At 39.1% G+C, this 20,133-nt stretch overlaps 1 protein-coding gene across 12 annotated transcripts in view; it reads right to left on the reverse strand.

Annotated features, from left to right (window-relative positions):
* The window catches only part of magi2a (membrane associated guanylate kinase, WW and PDZ domain containing 2a), a 321,760-nt gene that overhangs the window by 213,995 nt on the left and 87,632 nt on the right, over positions 1 to 20,133 (reverse strand). For all 12 annotated transcript variants that reach the window (XM_022671571.2, XM_049473851.1, XM_049473850.1 and 9 more), the window contains exon 2: positions 16,064 to 16,180. In XM_022671571.2, coding sequence (XP_022527292.2) covers positions 16,064 to 16,180 — 117 coding nt within the window. The remainder of the gene's footprint in view (positions 1 to 16,063; positions 16,181 to 20,133) is intronic.

Genomic DNA, 20,133 nt, shown 5'->3' on the forward strand with positions numbered 1-20,133 from the left:
CTATGGGGGGCGGTTATCAATAATACCAAGAATATCTGTCTGAGCACAACAAAGAATAACAAGCACACACACACACATATGCAGCTAACTGTGTCACATTCTGAGCACCAGAATGGGCAGCACAGTTAAATTCCCCAGAGACCCATGCTGGTCCACCATACACACACACACACACACACACACACACCTGTACATACAAACACATACATATACATTTTGTGTGTGTGCGTATGCCTGTGTGTGTGTGTGTGTGTGTGTGTGTGTGTGTGTGTGTGTGTGTGTGTGTGTGTGTGTGTGCAAAGACTATGAAACTTCTCCTAGAATCACCGCCTGCTGACATCATGTCTGTCTCCATGGCGACGCCTCCACCAGGACAGAGAGACAGAGGGGGAGAGAGATGCTGCCTCCTCCAGCCACAAGGAAGCAAATGCACAGAATACTAAACATGAAGAGAGTCACACACACACACACACACACACACACACACAAACACAAACACACACACACACACACACACACACAAACACACACACACACACACAAACAGACACACACTATTTTTCGTCAATAGTGAATAGAATCAACATGAGGAAACAATACTGACTTGTACCACACTATACACTGTTACACCAATAACCTTAAACACACTACACACTGCAACTCTGCTGACATGTAACACACTCCACTTCATAACACCACTGACATGTAACACACTCCATAGTGTTACACCACTGACGTGTACCACAATATACACTGTTATACTACTGACCTTAAACACTACACACTGCAACACTGCTGACATGTAACACACACCACTTCATAACACCACTAGCATGTAACACACTCTATAGTGTTACACCACTGACTTGTACCACAATATAACTGTTATACTACTGACCTTAAACACTAAACACTGCAATTCTGATGTAACATATGTAGCATATGATGTAACAAATGTAACGTATGTAACAAACTACACACTACAACATTTCTGACATGTAACACACTACACTTTGTAACACCACTGATGTGTACCACATTATACACTGTTATACTACTGACCTTAAACACTACACACTGCTGATATGTAACACACTCTATAGTGTTGGTGGTGGTGATGCTGATAGTGGAGGTTGTGGTGAAGTTGACAGTGATGGGGGAGATGGTGATTCTGATGCTGATGGTGGATGTTGTGGTGGAGGTGATGCTGAAGGAGGTGATAGCGGTGGAGATGTTGGTGGCGGTGATGCTAATGGTGTAGGTTGTGGTTGAGGTGATAGTGATGGAGTTGATGGTGATGCTGATGGTTCAGGTTGTGATGGAGGTGACAGTGATGGAGTTGATGGTGATGCTAATGGTGAAGGTAATGGTGGAGGTGACAGTGATGGAGTTGATGGTGATGCTGATGGTTGAGGTTATGGTAAGGTAATAATGAAGGATGGGATGGTGACAGTGATGCTAATGGTGAAGGTAATGGTGGAGGTGACAGTGATGGAGTTGATGGTGATGCGGATGGTTGAGGTTGTGGTGAAGTTGACAGTGATGGAGTTGATGGTGATGCTGATGGTTGAGGTTATGGTAAGGTAATAATGAAGGATGGGATGGTGACAGTGATGCTAATGGTGAAGGTTGTGGTGGAGGTGACAGTAAAGGAGTTGATGGTGATGCGGATGGTTGAGGTTGTGGTGGAGGTGACAGTGATGGAGTTGATGGTGATGCTGATGGTTGAGGTTATGGTAAGGTAATAATGAAGGATGGGATGGTGACAGTGATGCTAATGGTGAAGGTTGTGGTGGAGGTGACAGTGATGGAGTTGATGGTGATGCTAATGGTGAAGGATATGGTGGAGGTGATGTAATGGAGGTGATGGTTATGGAGATGATGGTGGAGGTTCTGAGTCTCAGAGCTGCTCGGTTCAGTAAAGCTGCTCTGACCCATTTGAGACGCTGAGAGGCTATATTTAGCTGGACAAAGAGACACACTCCAGCTTTCTGATCACGCTCTGCTCAAATTAATCCTCACACACACACACACACATCCTCATACACACACACACACACATCCTCATACTCATGCACATGCATTGAATGAACATCTCCTCAGCCACAATCCATACAGAGCTAATCTACACATTACAACCCACCCATCTCTCTCTCTCTCTCTCTTTCTCTCTCTCTCTCTCTCTCTCTCTCTCTCTCTCTCTCACACATAAACACACACACACCTCCATATGGCTAATAGGCTGTGTGGTTTGTGAGTTCCACTGCAATGCTGCAGCAAGCCAGATTATCATAATATAACAATACATAGAGAATCTGCTGTATACAGTGGGCCATAATTAATCTATACCTACTATAGAATGTAGCAGATATTATACTGTATATTCAAACACTTTAGAAACCATCTATCTATTACTATCAGCAGAGCATCCTCAATATACACCACTGTAAAGCCAGATCCATACATTTCCCAAACTGCAACACTCCCTCCACCATGTTTCACAGATATAGTTACTAACAGTTACTGTGTAATGATGTGGATCATAAACTGTAATCCATATCTCCTGCTTGTCAGCAAATGCAGGAGAAAATGATTAAAATGTATAAAAAACAATGCTTCTACGCACAAAAACATTGCGTACGAAATTTCACGCTTACGGTCAGATGTACTAAATGTGACTTGAACGTGAGAAACTTTCGTTTCGGGTGTACGCATGTTTTTTTGTACGTATTTATTGTGTTTTTGTCATTTGGCGACACATAGAGGCGATGCATTGAATTTACAACTATTAAGATTTTATTCACACATTGTAGTAAATTATTTTACATTTATTTCATTGGGTAAAACAAAGTAAATTAATCAGGCAATTTCATTGGCTTACTGGAATAATAGTTTAACGTGATTCCACTTAGCCTAAATTATATAAAAAATGCATGAAATGTTGCGCTGGAGTTGTTGGAGATGGCAGCGTTGGCATTATTGTAAATTTTTGCTAATGGCCGAATTCATTGAGAGCTCAGTTTTTCCGTGAACATTATGTTTTTTGGCCCATGATGATGACTGGCTCATAAGCAGTTTTAGATTTCCAAGAGCAAAAGAGGATAAGAAAACAAGCAGAGTGTGTGACGGGTGGCTTCTTGGTAAGCAACTCATATAAATGAAAGCATTTATTATCCATCCTAGAATAATACATTTAAACATGGGTAATTATTAGTTATTACGCTACGCGCCTTGCGACACTTTTATTTCTTGACTTGCATATTATACTCTAGCATATTATTATTGTTATTATTATTATTATTATTATTATTATTATTATTATAACATTATACTCTGCATAATTGAGGGAGGAGTCGTGGCAGGTGTGATGTTTTTGTGCATTTGCGCTTGATTTCAGGTTGATTGTGATGTACTAAGTGAAAGTATGTGGAATTCTGTCTACGCACGGTTTGATAAATCCGGATTTTTTTGTGCGTACGGAACTTTTCAGTTCTGAGCGTACGGAACATTTTAGTGGGAAGTCCACGCAAGTCTTAGTACATGAGGCCCCTGATCCTTCATTGACATATTTCTCCCTCTACAGCCCATAATATTATTAACCACATTAAACAAGTGGAGGAATCAGGAGAAATTTCAGTATGTAAAGGGTAGATGCTCTGCATCAAGAAGCATCATTCATAATGAGCCATCTCATACAGTGGAAACGTACAGAAAAGTACACTGAGATCTGAGGAACTTCAGATGTGGTTCATGCTTGAGTGACATCATTTAAAGTGTTGTGAGAAGGATTGAAGACAATTAATAAGCGGTAACTGCTTTACTGTCACAACTTTGTTTGGAATGAGTTCTGAGATGAGATCTGAAATGCAGGAATGGATGTAGATTAATTTATAAAAATACAAATTAACCAAATGAAACTCTTTCTCTAGTTCCATCTATCTCTGTATTCTATCTATCTCTCTTTCTCTCTTATTCACTCACTCGCTCACTCCCTTTAATTGGCTCGTTCTCTCACGGTTTGCCTCAGTGCTAAAGCAGTAACTGGGTTACTGAGGACGAGAGAGAGGGGAGGGAGGGTGGGGGGAGAGAGAGAAAGAGGGGGGATGGAGAGATTGAGAGAGAGGGAGAGAGAGAGAGAGAGAGAGAGAGAGAGAGAGAGAAGAGAGAGAGAGAGAGAGAGAGAGAGAGAGAGAGAGAGAGAGAGAGAGAGAGAAAGTGGGAAAATGGTGATGAAGCCATTAAACTAACGCAGTTATGAGGGTTAGGGCTCTGCCTGGGGCATCTGCACACACACACCCACACACACACACATATGCACATATGCACTGTGAACACAAAATCGCCCGCACTGCCTCACTGACACTCTCAGTTTTTATCCAAAAATAATCTAGTTCACAGAGAAACGTGAGAAACTAATATAATCTCTATGGTTTTTCTGTTCACATTTGGCATATTAGACTTTGCTACACCACTGACTTACCACAACACACTCCACTATTACACCAAGGACCTTAAACACACTCCTTAATGTTACCCCACTGACACTGAACTGTACAACATTTGTGTTACAATAATGACCTGTAACATACTACCACTGTTACATCACTGACTTGTGCCACACTCTACACTCTAATCACTGACCTCAAACAGTGTTACACCAAAGATTTGTATCACAATGCACTTGTAATTAAATATATATAATTATATGTTAAACCACTGACATTAAGTCAACTTCCTGATGTTACACTAGCGATCTGTAACCAATACTAACTACACTGTCACCTCACTGACCTTAAACCCACTCCACAATATTACACTAATGACCCTAAACCCTCTCCTCAATATTATACCAATTATATGCAACATACTCTACGTTGTCACACCACTCACCCCTTAATCAACTTCCCAGTGTTACTCCACTGACCTTAAACCCTCTCCTCAATGTTACTCCACTGACCTTAAACCCTCTTCTCAATGTTACACCAATTATATGTAACATAATTTACACTGTTACACCACTGACCTTAAATCAACTTCCCAATATTACTCCGCTGACCTTAATCCCTCTTCTCAATGTTACTCCACTAACCTTAATCCCTCTTCTCAATGTTACTCCGCTGACCTTAAACCCTCTCCTCAAAGTTACTCCACTGAACCCCAGCTGAACTCCAGTGATGTACTGAGTAGTGGAGGTGTTGGTAATGGGGATGCTGATGGTGTGGGTTGTGGTGGAGGTGACAGTGATGGAGTTGATGGTTATGGTGTAGGTGATAGTGATGGAGGAGATGGTGACTGTGATGCTAATGGTGAAGGTTGTGGTGTAGGTGACATTGATGGAGTTGATGGTCATGGTGGAGGTGATAGTGATGGAGGAGATAGCGACAGTGATGCTAATGGTGAAGGTTGTGGTGGAGGTGACAGTGATGGAGTTGATGGTTATGGTGGAGGTTATGGAGGAGATGGTGACGGTGATGCTAATGGTGAAGTTTGTGGTGGAGGTGATAGTGGTGGAAGTAATGGTGATGGTGATGCTGATGGTGTAGGTTGTGGTGGAGGTTCTAGTGATGGAGTTGATGGTGATGGTGGAGGTGACAGTGATGGAGTTGATGGTGATGGTGGAGGTTATGGTGGAGGTGATAGTGATGGTTTATGTTCATTATGTTTTAAATTCATTTTAACTTTCTACTCCGATACTGTAAATTAAATAAAATAAATAACTCTTCACAAACTGGCTATTTTCCAACTGAAATATGCAAGCTGTACAGGGCTAGAACATGATTGTTAATTGAGATAACTACTTTCAGTTTTGCAATGATTTTGTTGCTAAAATTATTTACTTTTCAGAACCATCTAGTCAGTTATTTAAAAAAAAACTAGTGGCAAATCTAGTGTTTTGCAAAAACCTACTTGGTACTTTCAAGTAAATCAAATGCAATATATATTAAATACATAATATAAAATGTAGCTTTGTGACTGCTTTGTCATTTAGGATATTAAATAGATTCAGTGGTGAAAAAGTATAATTTATGAACATTTATGGAAAAAAATGTCAGTATGCCTGTGCATCCATAATTTTTTGTGAGTGAATGACAAAGTAAAAGACAATTTTAAGAAGTCTTTTTATTTAAGCTTCACTCCAGTGTTTGTCCAAACAACCCACACAACGATAAGAGGTACAACAGCTCTGTTGTAAATGAAGATGCAGCAAAGACGTTGAGCGCTCTAAACAAAAGCCTTCATTTAGTGAGAATTCTAGAAGGAAACGCATACAAAACATCACAGAACTAAAGCTGAACTCCAGTGAAAGAGGAAACATTGTGTGTTTGATAAATTCAGCATGAATCAGCGCGAGAAAAGAGGGAGAAACGAGGAGACGAAGGCCGTCCTCCAGCTCCATATGCTATTTTAATTAGCCGGCCCACACTGGCCTGAGTATTTACGCTCTCAGTAATTACAGCGAGCAGATGGAGCTCCAGTGTCCATTTCCTTCTCCTGCTCTTCTCTCGCCTATTAACCAGATCCCATACCAAATAATCAGACGCAATCAGCCAAGCAGCTCACAGCCAGCGAGCGGAGGCGGAGAGAGAGAGAGAGAGAGAGAGAGAGAGAGAGGTAATCAAGTATCAGCATCAGTACTCACTATAGGTAAATAACTATTTAAAATCCACTTTTTCTTGTTCTTTGTGAAATACTATAGGTCTATTTGAGTTGTATATGATGCTGCATATGAAACTGTTCCTCATCCTCCAGTGTCTGCAGTAGATAGTAAAAGAAAATCCTCCGAAATACAAGTTGATCAGAGAGACGTTAGGTGTCTGCATCAATCAGTGACTTCATGGCCTCGCCCACCTTGGCTCATGACCGCTACAGCAGAGCCGACACTGTCTCGTTAACTAAGGAGAAGCTTATAGCTCTGTTTACTCTGTTTACAGCTTCTGTTAACAGAGCTAGTTAACGTTGGCTATCTTGTGTAAATAACTATACGTTTAAATTGGATCTCCGGTTGATTCTGCAATTTCCAGAGACCTTAAATAAACATTATGGGAGCACGGTTTGACAAGGCAGCACAACTGGACAGAACACTGGTCACATAAGATTTTATGATATACAGCAGCACCCCAGACTCTGGGGCTTCAACGTAGTGAAACTGTTGCCCAAGCACTGAAACACCAAGTGTGAGGTAAGAGTTTAGTAGTTTTAGTTTGTTAGTTTAGCTGAAAGAAACGTTATCAATACCAGGAGAAGAACAGCACCGCTTGGCCGTATGGAGCGTGTTGGGGGGGTTATCTGCTTGATTCCCCAGTGTACCTCTGTCAGGAGGCATTAGCTGCTAACAGCTAATGATTAGCCACTAATGCTAATGCTCCAGCCTTAGTGCTGGAGTAATTCGGGAGTCTAAGCTTACTGTAAATAAACCGAAGTGCTTTACTCACCCAAATAAACAGTTTTCAGGAAAGAAATCTGTGTAGATTAACATCTAGTGATCGTTCGACTTGTCTGACTCATCTGAAATGTTTTTTTTTTTTTTTTTTTTTTGGGAGAATTACAGTTTTGTTTACTTAACTTAGCTTAGCTTTACAGGTTTTGCCACTGCTGAATTTTGAAGGACACCCCCTGTTCCTACTACTAGTTACTGCTTACTAGCGTTGCATAAAATGCTACTTATAAACCGGTGTGCCTTATTTATAAAAAAATAGACCAGAAAATAGACGATCATTGATATTGGGCCTTATAATCCAATGTGCCTTGTAATATTTACAGTTTCCTACTCAGTATTTTAAGTTTCAAACAGATCTGCAGACAGATAAGTTTACTGAAGACACTGATTCTGAACTTTAGTAGATGTTGGTGTAGATGATTTGTTTACTCTGCAGTTTTTATGGAAGTTGTATCGTGTTTTGATATATAAAAAAACAGCCAGAATGAAGTGTTCTGAATGTAAAAACAGCATTTTCTTCCACTGCTGTAAGTTTTAGTGTGTATCTGATCTGGTGTAACATCAGAGTGATAAATGATTCTAGTTCAGATAGCAGAGTGAGAGCTGAAACCCTGTGGAGAGGTTGTGTTTTCTGAAAGCTGATGGGTTTCTGCAGAGTTCCTCAAAACAACTAAAAACATAAACTCTGAACCAAACTCATCTTCAGACAGGCATCTTTCCAGCAAGGGATCGGACTGGCACTCAGAATCCCACCGATTCTCACAGCGGGATTGTTTACTCGTACAGCTCGTCCACACTGAGATCATCTACAGCAGTCAATAGAGCTGTAAACACCTGTGGACTGAGATGCATGCGCTCGCATATATGCTAATAGCATTAGCATTAGCTACCTAGCATTAGCTTGCAAACTCTTCTTTACAGCGGTGAGGAAAGAAACTGAAATCTCAGTCTAGTTTAGATCTTACACTAATTAGACCACTTGCTGACGCATTTATAATAGACAGTGGGGCAGTGCCATATCGTATCGTACACGATAACATTGTCAAAAATTTTAAATATCTTAAACGATATAATACCCTAAAATATCGTGCCATATCACCTATCCCATTTCCCATTATATATCTACTAGAGACAGATTATATCTAGCCAGTATTCTTTATTTTATTATAATCCTGGATATATGGAGATTAGGGGTGTGCCATATCGTATCGTACACCAACATTTTTTGATATTGTGAACGATATTATACCCTGAAATATGGTGCCATATCACCCACCCCCAATTATCACATCAGGGTTATACTTTTATGCTGTTTTTAGCAAAATAACAATTCAAACTGTTCTCATTTCCCATTTTATATCTACTAGAGACAGATTATATCTGTGCAGTATCATTTATTTTACTTTAATCCTGGATATATGGAGATATATAGAACGCATTATTAGTATCATGACATTCTGGATCATTGACTTCTGTTACAAATCTGAGTAATTTTTGGTATTTTTAAAATCTTAGTTAAGGGTGCAATACAAAAATAATATTGATTTTGGTGCACAAGTGTATACTTGAAATATATATATTTTTTATTCAGTATTTCGTCATTTCGCCAAGAGTATCGTTAACGCAAAAATACCATGAAATATCGTGATATTATTTTAATGGAGATATTTGGAGTGCATCATTAGTATCATGACATTCTGGATCATTGACTTCTGTTACAAATCTAAGAAAATTATTGTATTTTTTAATATCTCACTTAGGGGTGTGCAGTATTATATTGTGCGTAATAATAAACTATTTTTTTATATTTTCTTGCAGTGTACAGTGTATTTTTGTCATATTGCCAAGAGTATCGTTATCTCGAAAATATCATGAAATATCGTGATATTATTTAAGAGCCATATCACCCACCTTAATAGACAATTAATAATACTGTATAACAGATATAGAATATCCCTAGTGAAAAAAAGTAGATTAAAGTATACTAAGCATTATTTTTCTATTGTGCACTAAAGTGTGCTTGTAGCCACATTATTAACCCGTATATTTAAAGAGTGCTTTTTTGTACTTATTATACTTTAATTGTATTAAAATAGTAAAAAGTCTTACTTAAATTGTGCTTAGTTTACTTAACTATACTAAAATGGAACTATTTTAAATAGACTTGAATAACATTTAAACATACAACTACTTCATGTATTTAACCCCATTTTTTAAATACCCTTACAGTAAAATTATAATACATTTAATGCAATGTATTACGACTGTATCACTATTATACACCAGGTATTTTAGGAATGTACCTAATTGATGTTAAATATATTTATATTAAAGTACAAATATGCTTCTTGTTCCTGTCTTTTGTAAGTAGCACACATGTAGTGTACGTCAGTGGGTATAAAAATATATTTTAATATACTGTACTACAATTTTTAACATGTTACAAATTTACTTTAAATTTTGGATTACGCTTTGGATTTTTTTTCTCCTTTAATAATAAAAACCTTCCTTTAAAAAGTGCATTTTGTGTTTACTTGTATTGTCTATGACTAATATATATATATATTTTTTTTTAATTGTCTGAAACATTTAAAAGTGATAAACATGCAAACAAATAAGAAACCATTAAGGAGACAAACACTTTTTCACACCACTGTATATGATTCACCATCTGTTAAAATCATATGCTATAAATGATTCACATTCAATTGTAAGTAATATTAAACACTAATGACTAACATTAAAATGTGTTTGATGAACCTGTAATAGGGACAAACATGCAAAACAATAAGAAATCATGGAGGAGACAAACACTTTTATACTCTATAGTAGAGACTGGCTCATTTGGAAGAATTACTGAAACACATAATGAATCAGTTAATGTTAAAACATTAAGAAGTGTTATTAAATCATTTGAAAAAGGTTACATAGGTGTTAAATCATTTACAGCAGTTTCTGAATCATATACTGCGTTAGGGTACATCAATTATAGCAGCTATTAAATAATTTAAAATAGAAACAGATTCATTTACACACATACTGGTTTAAAGTGTCAGTTATGGAATCACTCAGAGCAGTCACTGAATCATTTACAGTACTCACCCATCATTTAAACTAGATAATGAATCATCTGTAGTACATAACTAACTTATGGCAGTTGCTGAATCATTTAGGGTTCATACTGAATCATTTATAGAAGACAGTATGTACTATCTACTAAATAATTCAGTAACTACTGTAAAAAATTAACTGTATACATGACATATTAACTCTGATTCAGTTTCTGAATCAATTATAGTAGATTCAGAACTAATAATGTATTGGGTATCAAATCACCTATAGTATTTAATTAATAATTTTTAGTACTTGTTGAATCATTTACTGCACATACTGAATCATTTATAGTAGATAGTATCTACTATCTACTATATGACTCAGTAACTGCTGTGAATGATTCAGCATCAGATAGATTCAGATAGATACTGAATCAGAGGACATATGGTCACCCTATCTTATCCGCTCTGTTAAAAGCATGGGTGATTAGCATGCTAATTAGCCTTCCACAGGAAATGAAGACGCTAAAGCAGCGCGGCGTGACGGAGTGGAACGGAGCGTCCCGGGACGAGTCGCTGACTGATAGTTCCTGAGTGTATTCTGGACGCAGAGGAAGTTCCCACGCTGGAGGAAGTGCTGTCCACCTTTTCCTTCCCGGAGCTGCAGTAATTAGCGCAGGGAGAGAGAGACGTTACCCACAGGCCCCGCAGCTCCCTCGCCCACTTTAATTAGTGGAAACGTACACCTCAGGGACGGGTCGCCCATCTCCACACTCCTCCTCTCTCTCCTCCTACTCTTCATCCTTCCTTTCCAATTTGTCTACTCTTCCCTCGCTCCGATCCCCCGAGCGCTAGCGCCGTGAGCTGTTGTCCTCCGCGCCACTACAGCTTTCCTTATTCCTTCTGTAGGCTTTAGTCTCTCGCCCTGTTCCTCTCTCTCTCTCTCTCTCTCTCTCTCTCTCTCTGTCCCCTTTATCTGACCTTCTCACACTCAGAGTTATACTACTGTGTTGTGTTGTGTCTAGCACTGCTGCTGCCAGGTTCACGGTATAGCATGGCTATATGACAATGAAAATGCATGGTTATCACACTGTGAACATTAGATTATCACTGGAATTGGTGGGAAAAGGGAAAGCTAATTGAACACAAGGTCTATTAACAACTATCACTGAACAATCCAGTTAAAAAAAAACAGTTAATACGCACCAAGCCTGCCAAGGCCAGCTCATTAGCATTGCAGCTAACCATATAAACACTTCTAAATCTAACCAAACCAAACCCTGCGGCCTGTCAGTACCTGCATATAAATAATACAGCACAGAAAAAAAACAATTAGCTTCAAACCTGCCAAGGCTAAACCACCCCAACTATGCAACTATAGGGCAGATGCCGACAAAACATCAAAATTACAAACAAACCAACCAATGTGCAAAGCATTATTACAGACAAAACAACCAAATAATAGATGATACTCAAAATAAAGACAAAGTAACTAAAACCAAATTGCCAAATTAAACCAAAATTTACCAAATTGAAAACCTCTGGAATATAATCAAGAGGAAGATGGATGATCACAAGCCACCAAACCAAGCTGAACTGTTTGAATCTTTGCACCAGGAGTGGCATAAAGTTATCCAAAAGCAGTGTGTAAGACTGGTGGAGGAGAACATGCCAAGCTGCATGAAAACTGTGATTAAAAACCAGGATTATTCCACCAAATATTGATTTCTGAACTCTTGAAACTGTAAACCTTTATGAATATGAACTTGTTTTCTTTGCATTATTTGAGGTCTGAAAGCTCTTCATCTTTTGTTTTTTCAGTCATTTCTCATTTTCTGCAAAGAAATGCTTTAAATGACAATTGTTGTCCATTGTTTTATATATATATATATATATATATATATATATATATATATATATATATATAATAGACTAAACAAATCACACAGTCCAGACACAAAAGAGACATGTATTGCAGACAAAAGACCAGATGCATTTCAGACAAAACACAAATTACAGGCAAAACACACACGCAGAGTGAGGCGACAGCAGTGTATTCTACCTGCCAGCTCACACAGCACATTCTACACACACACACAGACACACACACACGCATAAACACACACACAGACTCTGCACTGCCAACTGACCGAGTCACAGAGAGAGACACTGTGAAACTGAAGAGCCAGGTGTGAGTGAGTGTGTGAGTATGTGTAGTGTGTGTGCATGTGTGTGTGTGTGTGTGTGTGTTTGGCCAGTCCTGGTTGGGAGACTGCAGTGTGTGTGTGCCAGAGACAAACAGAGAACAACAGTCAAATAAAGAGAGATAGAGATAGATAGAGAGAGAGAGAGAGAGAGAGAGAGAGAGAGACTGCAAGTATGTGCCACACAACTAAATTATTATTTACAATTTGTTATACTCTCTCTCTCTCTGTCTTTCTTTCTCCGTCTGTCCTCTCTGTATGAGGAAATAACAGATTGATGAATGGCTGAGTAAAGGAAAAGTATAGAGGGATGAAGGATGAATGGATGGAGGAAAAGAGATGGAGGGATGGGGATGGTGGGAGAATGTGGATAGAAGTATGAAGGACAGACAAAAAAAGAGATGAAGGGATGGGAAAGGCGTCATACAGGGAGACACAGCAGTTGCCATGGAGACCTCTGTCGATGCTATCATCATACTGTCCAAACAACGTATTCTCACAGAGAGAAACTAAAAAACGTAAATACAGAAAAAGAGAGAAGAGAACAGAAGCAAAGAGACAAGAAGAGAAGAGAAGAGGTAAGAAAAAAGCAGAGTGAAGGTGAAGTGATGCAACAACAAGAGATAAAATGAGATGAGAAGAGAAGAGAAGAGAAGAGAATGACAAAAAATGAAATTTGAAGAGGAACAAAGAAAAGAATATAAGAAAAGAGGTAAGAAAAAAGGAAAGGAAAAAGAGAAGGCATGAGAGAAAAGTGAAGTGACACAACAAAAAGAGAAGAGAGGAGAAGAGAAGAGAAGAGAAGAGAAGAAAAACGAGAATAGACAAAAAAAAATGAAGCGTGAAGAAATGAGTAAAAACAGGAGAAGAGAAAAGAACAAAAGGTAGAAAGTCTTAAAGAAGAAAAGGTAAGATAAGGACAGGGAAAGAGAAGAAAAGTGAAACTAAAAGACAAAACAGATAAAAGAAGAGATGAGAAGAAATGAGATGAGATAGGATGAGTAATGAAGCGAAGCCAAGAAGCCAAGAAAAAGACAAGAAAAGAGGGAAAAGAAATATAGAAGAAGACTCAGCAACTGATACATACAGTTACCAACTGTCTCTCTCTCCCTGTATCCCTCTATTTTTCTCTTTTCTCTTTCTGTCCTCCTCCTTCTCTCCCGGGCAAGTTATCTCTCTCTCTCTCTCTCTCTCTGGTATAATGAAATCATAGCTTAGCTGCACACTAATGACCCCCCCCCCCCCCCTCCACCCCTCTAGAGTCCCCATCTCTGTGTTCTCCACCCTTCCCCTCGGGGCAGCGACTCACCACAGCTTCAATCAGTGGCTCATCTTCAGACAGACGTCTGTGTCGGAACTGCTGTCACAGATACTCATACTGATATAATGTTTATGACATCAGCTGATATCAATATGGCATTATTAAAACGTCAAGTGCCAACAAGCAATCTCTGTTCAATATATCAATGTATGTTTAATGCACCTGGGTATATTCAATCCCCCCTCTGTGTTTGGTAAGCTCATTGACCCTTGACCTATATACACAGGTGAATTCAATTATGAGAAGGGGTTAATGTGGCCAAATGCAAGTTTTTCTCCTCTTTTGTGCATCTTCTCTGAAGAGCGGCAACATGGGAGCCTCAAAACAAAACTCTTAAATGACCTAAAAACAAAGATTGTTCAACATCATTGTTTAGGGTAAGGATATAAAAAGCTATCTCAGAGATTTCAGCTGTCAGTTTCCACTGTGAGGAACATAGTGAGGAAATTGAAGAACCACAAGCACAGTTCTAGTTAAGGCCTAAAGTGGCAGAGCAAGAAAAATCTCAGATAAGCAGAGAAAAAGGATGGTGAGAACAGTCATAGTCAACCCACAGATCATCTCCAAAAACCTACATCACTATCTTACTGCAGATGATGTCACTTTACACAAGGAGAAGCTGTATGGGAGAGAAATGCTGAAGCCTTTTCTGAGCACACGCCACAAACAGAGTCACTTGTGGTATGCTAAAGCTAAAGTACATATAGACAGATATAGAGGTGCTGTTGACTACTGAAACTGAAATTGAGTTATTTGGAGGGCGGTATACATGGAGAAGAAGAAACACAGCATTTCAAGACAAACACTTAAAGCTCCCCAGAGTAAAATTTGGTGGTGGTTCATCATGCTGTGGGGCTGTGTGATCAGAGCAGGTACTGGGAATCTTGTTAAAGTTGAGGGTCACATGGATTCCAGTCAATATTAGCTTATATTTGAGAACAATGTTCAAGAATCAGTGAGAAAGCTGAAGTTAAAGCACAGGGTCTGGATCCTTCAACAAGACAACGACCCTAAACACTAAACACTGCTCAAAATCTACTAAAGCTTTCATGCAGAGGTGTACAAAGTACAAAGTAGTACAAAGTTCTGGAATGATCATCTCAGTCCCCAGACCTGAATATTATTGAAAATCGGTGGTGTGATTTAAAGCAGGCTGTTTTCGCATGGAAACCATCAAACCCAAACCTGACTGAACTGGAGATGTTTTGTAAAGAAGAATTATCAAAAACACACTCAATCAGAAGCCAGACTCTCATTGGAAGCTATAGGAAGCGTTTAAAGGCTGTTATTTCTGCAAAAGGAGGATCTACTAAATAATGAAGTCATTTTTTTCTGTTGGGGTGACCAAATGTATACAGCTGCCCAATTTTTGTTTACAGACTTATTGCACGCTTCTTTAAATCCTATAAACTTCATTTCACTTCTCAAATAGCACTGTGTTCATCTGCTATATGATATATTTAACTGAAATTGAACAGCCGTGGTTTTATGTTTTTTGGATACAATCCGGGTTAGCACCCGAACATCCCTTTCAGACAGCTTCCTCTTGCATCCACAGTTAATCCTGTTGGATGTGGTTTGTCCTTCTTGGTGGTGTATTGACATTACCCTGGATACCGTGACTCTTGATACATCACAAAGACTCGCTGTCTTGTTCACAGATGCGCCAGCAAGATGTGCACCAACAATTTGTCCTCTTTTGAACTCTGGTGTGTCACCCATAATGTTGTGTGCATTGCAATATTTTGAGCCAATTTTATGCCAATTCAGTTTATCTACTAATATCAAATGTCATGTGCACATTTCTTCTCTGTCTATGTCCAATGCACCTGTGCAAATTCAGTCCATATATGCATGCTCAGTGCCCTGAGTATATTCAATTCCTCTGTGCACATTCAACACACCTATGAAAATCCACTTCATTTGTTTGTTCACCCATCCAAATATTTATATACATATATGCATTATCCTTCTGCATATATTCATTCTGCAGAATTCCGCAGCAGATCGGAACAGGCGGCAGAGTGGGGGTCGAGCAGGTACTCACAGGGAATAGTGCGGAGGTACAGATTGTCGCGGATGATCTGCTGGAGCTCGTGGTCCAAAGAACCTTTCTGAAAGCGGAGATTGAGGTAGCGTCTTAGATCCTTATCCACAACTCCTCCTGGAACACAGGCAACACACAACAATATGTTAAAATACTTCATCTGATTTAATATCTCATTTATTTATAGACAACATTAATAAAATACATATATACAGTACAGCTTAATAAGAAGGAAGTCATATAAAATAGATAAAAGAAAAGTATTACCATTAGAATAGAATTTTTTAGAGCAGATTAATAATCATAATAATCATAATAATAATCCTATTGGCACCATGCCTAATACCAGCTGTGGGCTAGAGGAGTATAAAATTCCCAGTATTGAGCTGTAGAGCAGTGGAACTGTGCTCTCTGGAATGATTTTTGTCACTTTTGTTACTGAATGCAATTCAATCCTCAAAGCAATGTTCAACAAATGTACCATTTTTTTGCACTATAAGGCGCACTATCAATAAACGTCTATTTTCTGGTCTGTTTTCATACATAAGGCGAACCTGATTATAAGGACAAATTTATGTGACACTAGTAAGTAGTAACTAGTAGTAGGAACAGGGGTGTCGCCATGTTTTCCTTCTAAATTCAGCAGATTAGCAGCTAAAACATCCTAACAGAACTACAATGAGTGTTTCGGTAAGCCAGGGCGATATTAGCTAACGGTTCGTCCCACGTAGCTTGTTTTAACATGATAAACGCACAGACTACAGTCCAATATACTCACTTCTGAATGAGGAAAGAGCTAGCGCTGTGGTTAGCGGCTAATGCTAATGCTTCTCCAGCTGTGGTATCTGGGGTTAGCAGCAGGCTACAAGCCGATAATTCTCACCTCTGGATAGCCAAAGAGCTAGCGCTTTGCGTGGTTAGCAGCTAATGCTAATACTGCTTGAGAACTAAACTGAAACTCCAGTATAAAGTTGAATTTCAGTGGAGTGGCTTTATATATATCCTTACAACCTGACCAGTAAAATTCATACATAAAAAAAAAAAAAAACGTATGTAAAGGCACACTGATAATTGTTGGGAAAACAAAAGGATTTTAAGTGCGCCTTATAGTGCAAAAAATACAGTAACTGAACTGTTACTGCCCAAAAGCAGGAAGAAACAATAATAACTTAACAGCTATCCCAATACATTTGTCCATATAGTCATATCACTACCTAACGCAACTTCTCAGTCACTGATCTTTACAGTTCCTCCAAAGTGATTGTTGACCCCAGAGACTGTAAATAAAGATGGACGCCATTGCCATTCATTCAATGAAAATGAAGCCAAAATCTTCCGCCATGTTGGCAATCCTGAAACCCGAGTCTGTGCAGTATAGAGACCAGAGGAGGGAGAAAGACTGTGGAGAGACAGACTACTCATTTAAATAACCCCGCCCCTCAGGGCTGCCTCGCGGTCAAAAGCTGCAGAGCGGAGCTGACGGTCTGTTATTGGTCCCGCCCATAACCAGCCCTTTCACAATAACCACACCTTTTTTGAATAGAGCTAAATAACTTTTTTAAAAAGAATTCTGTGAGGATATAAAATGTGACAGTATAAGCAGAGGTTACACTAGCTGTTGCATTTAAATAAAGGAGGTAGAATTACAGTATATTAGAAAGAAACGTGATTGAAACTTGTCTGTTTTGCCATTGAAACCTATGGGCATGGGTGGGGTTATACAGCTTTCTGAAACCGAACAGCAGGGGGCTCCCGACCTGTGGTGGCTTCACTTTTGAGAGACGATGCTCTGTCCAGCTATACACAGTCTGTGGTTGACCCCATTGGTCTCCTTCCTGCTCTGATGTTAAGGTTTTAGGGATGGACTTGTCTAGAATGAGCATTAGTTTATGGGCATAAACTGTTCAGACAGTATAAATAAGTTACATAAAAAGGAGTGAAACGGATTTGGAGAGAAAATCAAAGTTAATTTTTGCTTTTACTTTTTACCTGCTATGTGAACATAGTCTTAAATATTATTTTGGAACCTTCTAGAACTTTATCTGTAATCTCTTTGGAAAGTTCTTTGGTCTTCATTTTACCAGCTCTCCTTCAGATCTGCAGTCTGACCAGAGCTGCTGGAATTACAGGAGATTTTTATCCAAAAAGTTGAACTTTTTAATAATTCACAGTTAGAGGCCAGGTGAGTCAGTGTAAGAGTAAAACCTTTCATCTGTGGAAACCTGAAGCTCCCACAGTACAGGAGCTGAATACTTAGAGATGATTTAGCATGAAATCTTACAGTCACAAAAAAGCTCAAGTTTGATTTTTTTATATAAATATTAATCAGCACAAAATATCCTAAATCAATTTGTAATCTAGATGAATCAAAATATGTTTAATAAAGTTAAATACTTGTGGTAGTCACTACATATACTGTAATACATATGGGCCAATAGTTATTACACATTAATTCCAAGTTACATTGCAGAGAAAATTGAAAAATGTCCTATGGGTGCGGGTGAATTATGGGAGTTGGAGTGAGGTCTGATAGTGGATGCAGGTGAATTATGGGAGTTGAAGTGAGGTCTGGTAGTTGGTGCAGGTGAATTATGGGAGTTGAAGTGAGGTCTGATAGTAGTGGGTGCAGGTGAATTATGGGAGTTGGAGTGAGGTCTGATAGTGGGTGCAGGTGAATTATGGGAGTTGGAGTGAGGTCTGATAGTGGGTGCAGGTGAATTATGGGAGTTGGAGTGAGGTCTGATAGTGGGTGCAGGTGAATTATGGGAGTTGGAGTGAGGTCTGATAGTGGGTGCAGGTGAATTATGGGAGTTGGAGTGAGGTCTGATAGTGGGAGCAGGTGAATTATGGGAGTTGGAGTGTGGTCTGATAGTGGGTGCAGGTGAATTATGGGAGTTGGAGTGAGGTCTGATAGTGGGTGCAGGTGAATTATGGGAGTTGGAGTGAGTTCTGATAGTGGGAGCAGGTGAATTATGGGAGTTGGAGTGAGTCTGATAGTGGGAGCAGGTGAATTATGGGAGTTGGAGTGAGGTCTGATAGTAGTGGGTGCAGGTGAATTATGGGAGTTGGAGTGAGGTCTGATAGTGGGAGCAGGTGAATTATGGGAGTTGGAGTGAGGTCTGATAGTGGGTGCAGGTGAATTATGGGAGTTATAGTGAGGTCTGATAGTGGGTGCAGGTGAATTATGGGAGTTGTGGTAAGGTCTGATAGTGGGAGCAGGTGAATTATGGGAGTTGGAGTGAGGTCTGATAGTGGGGGTGGATATTTATACATTTCTTATGCACAGTACACATAAACACAGCAGGAATAACTGCAGAGGTCTGTGCACACACACCATAAAGCCTTATTACATATTATACATACTAATTACCTCTGCTATTAGATATGATAGACATATTTTATCTTTATCACTGTGCACACATTCTCATACACACTCCCTTACACACACTGAGGCTTGGGTGAATGAAGAGGGGCCTCTTTGGAAAGAGCAGTGTCAGCAAAAAGAGAGGGAGAGAGAGATAGAGAGAGTCAGGTGAGGGACAAGAAAAAGAGAGGCAAAAACAGGTTGATGGCCAAGAGAGAAAGAGAGATTGAGATATAAAACACAGAGGCATGAGAGAAAGCTAAAAATGAAGAGACACATAAAAAGAAAATTGAGAGAAAAGAATGTCATAATAGACAGAGAGACGAGACAACAAAAAAATACAGAGATGGAAGAGAAATAAGTGAGAAAGAGAGGGATAGATGATATATGAGAGATGAGACGTACAATAAACAAGAGAGTTGAGAAGCAAAACATTATAAACTATAGAGAGAGACAAGACATGATAGTAGAGAGGGATGAGATATGATGAAATAATAGGATGAAATAGAGAAATAATATGAGAGAATAGAGACGTAATGTGAAAGACAAAAAAAGAGTTCACACATTAAACAAGAGAGGTGATAGAGAGATGAGACGTAAGACAAGAGTGAGAAGAGATGAGAATGATCAATTGAAAGAGACAAGAGAAAAAATGGGACAAAATTTAAGAGATTGGAGAGAAATAAAGGAGAGACGAGGTGAGCAG

Source organism: Astyanax mexicanus, chromosome 2 (genome assembly GCF_023375975.1).
Source record: "Astyanax mexicanus isolate ESR-SI-001 chromosome 2, AstMex3_surface, whole genome shotgun sequence".
In the NCBI taxonomy this organism is placed as follows: domain Eukaryota; kingdom Metazoa; phylum Chordata; class Actinopteri; order Characiformes; family Acestrorhamphidae; genus Astyanax; species Astyanax mexicanus.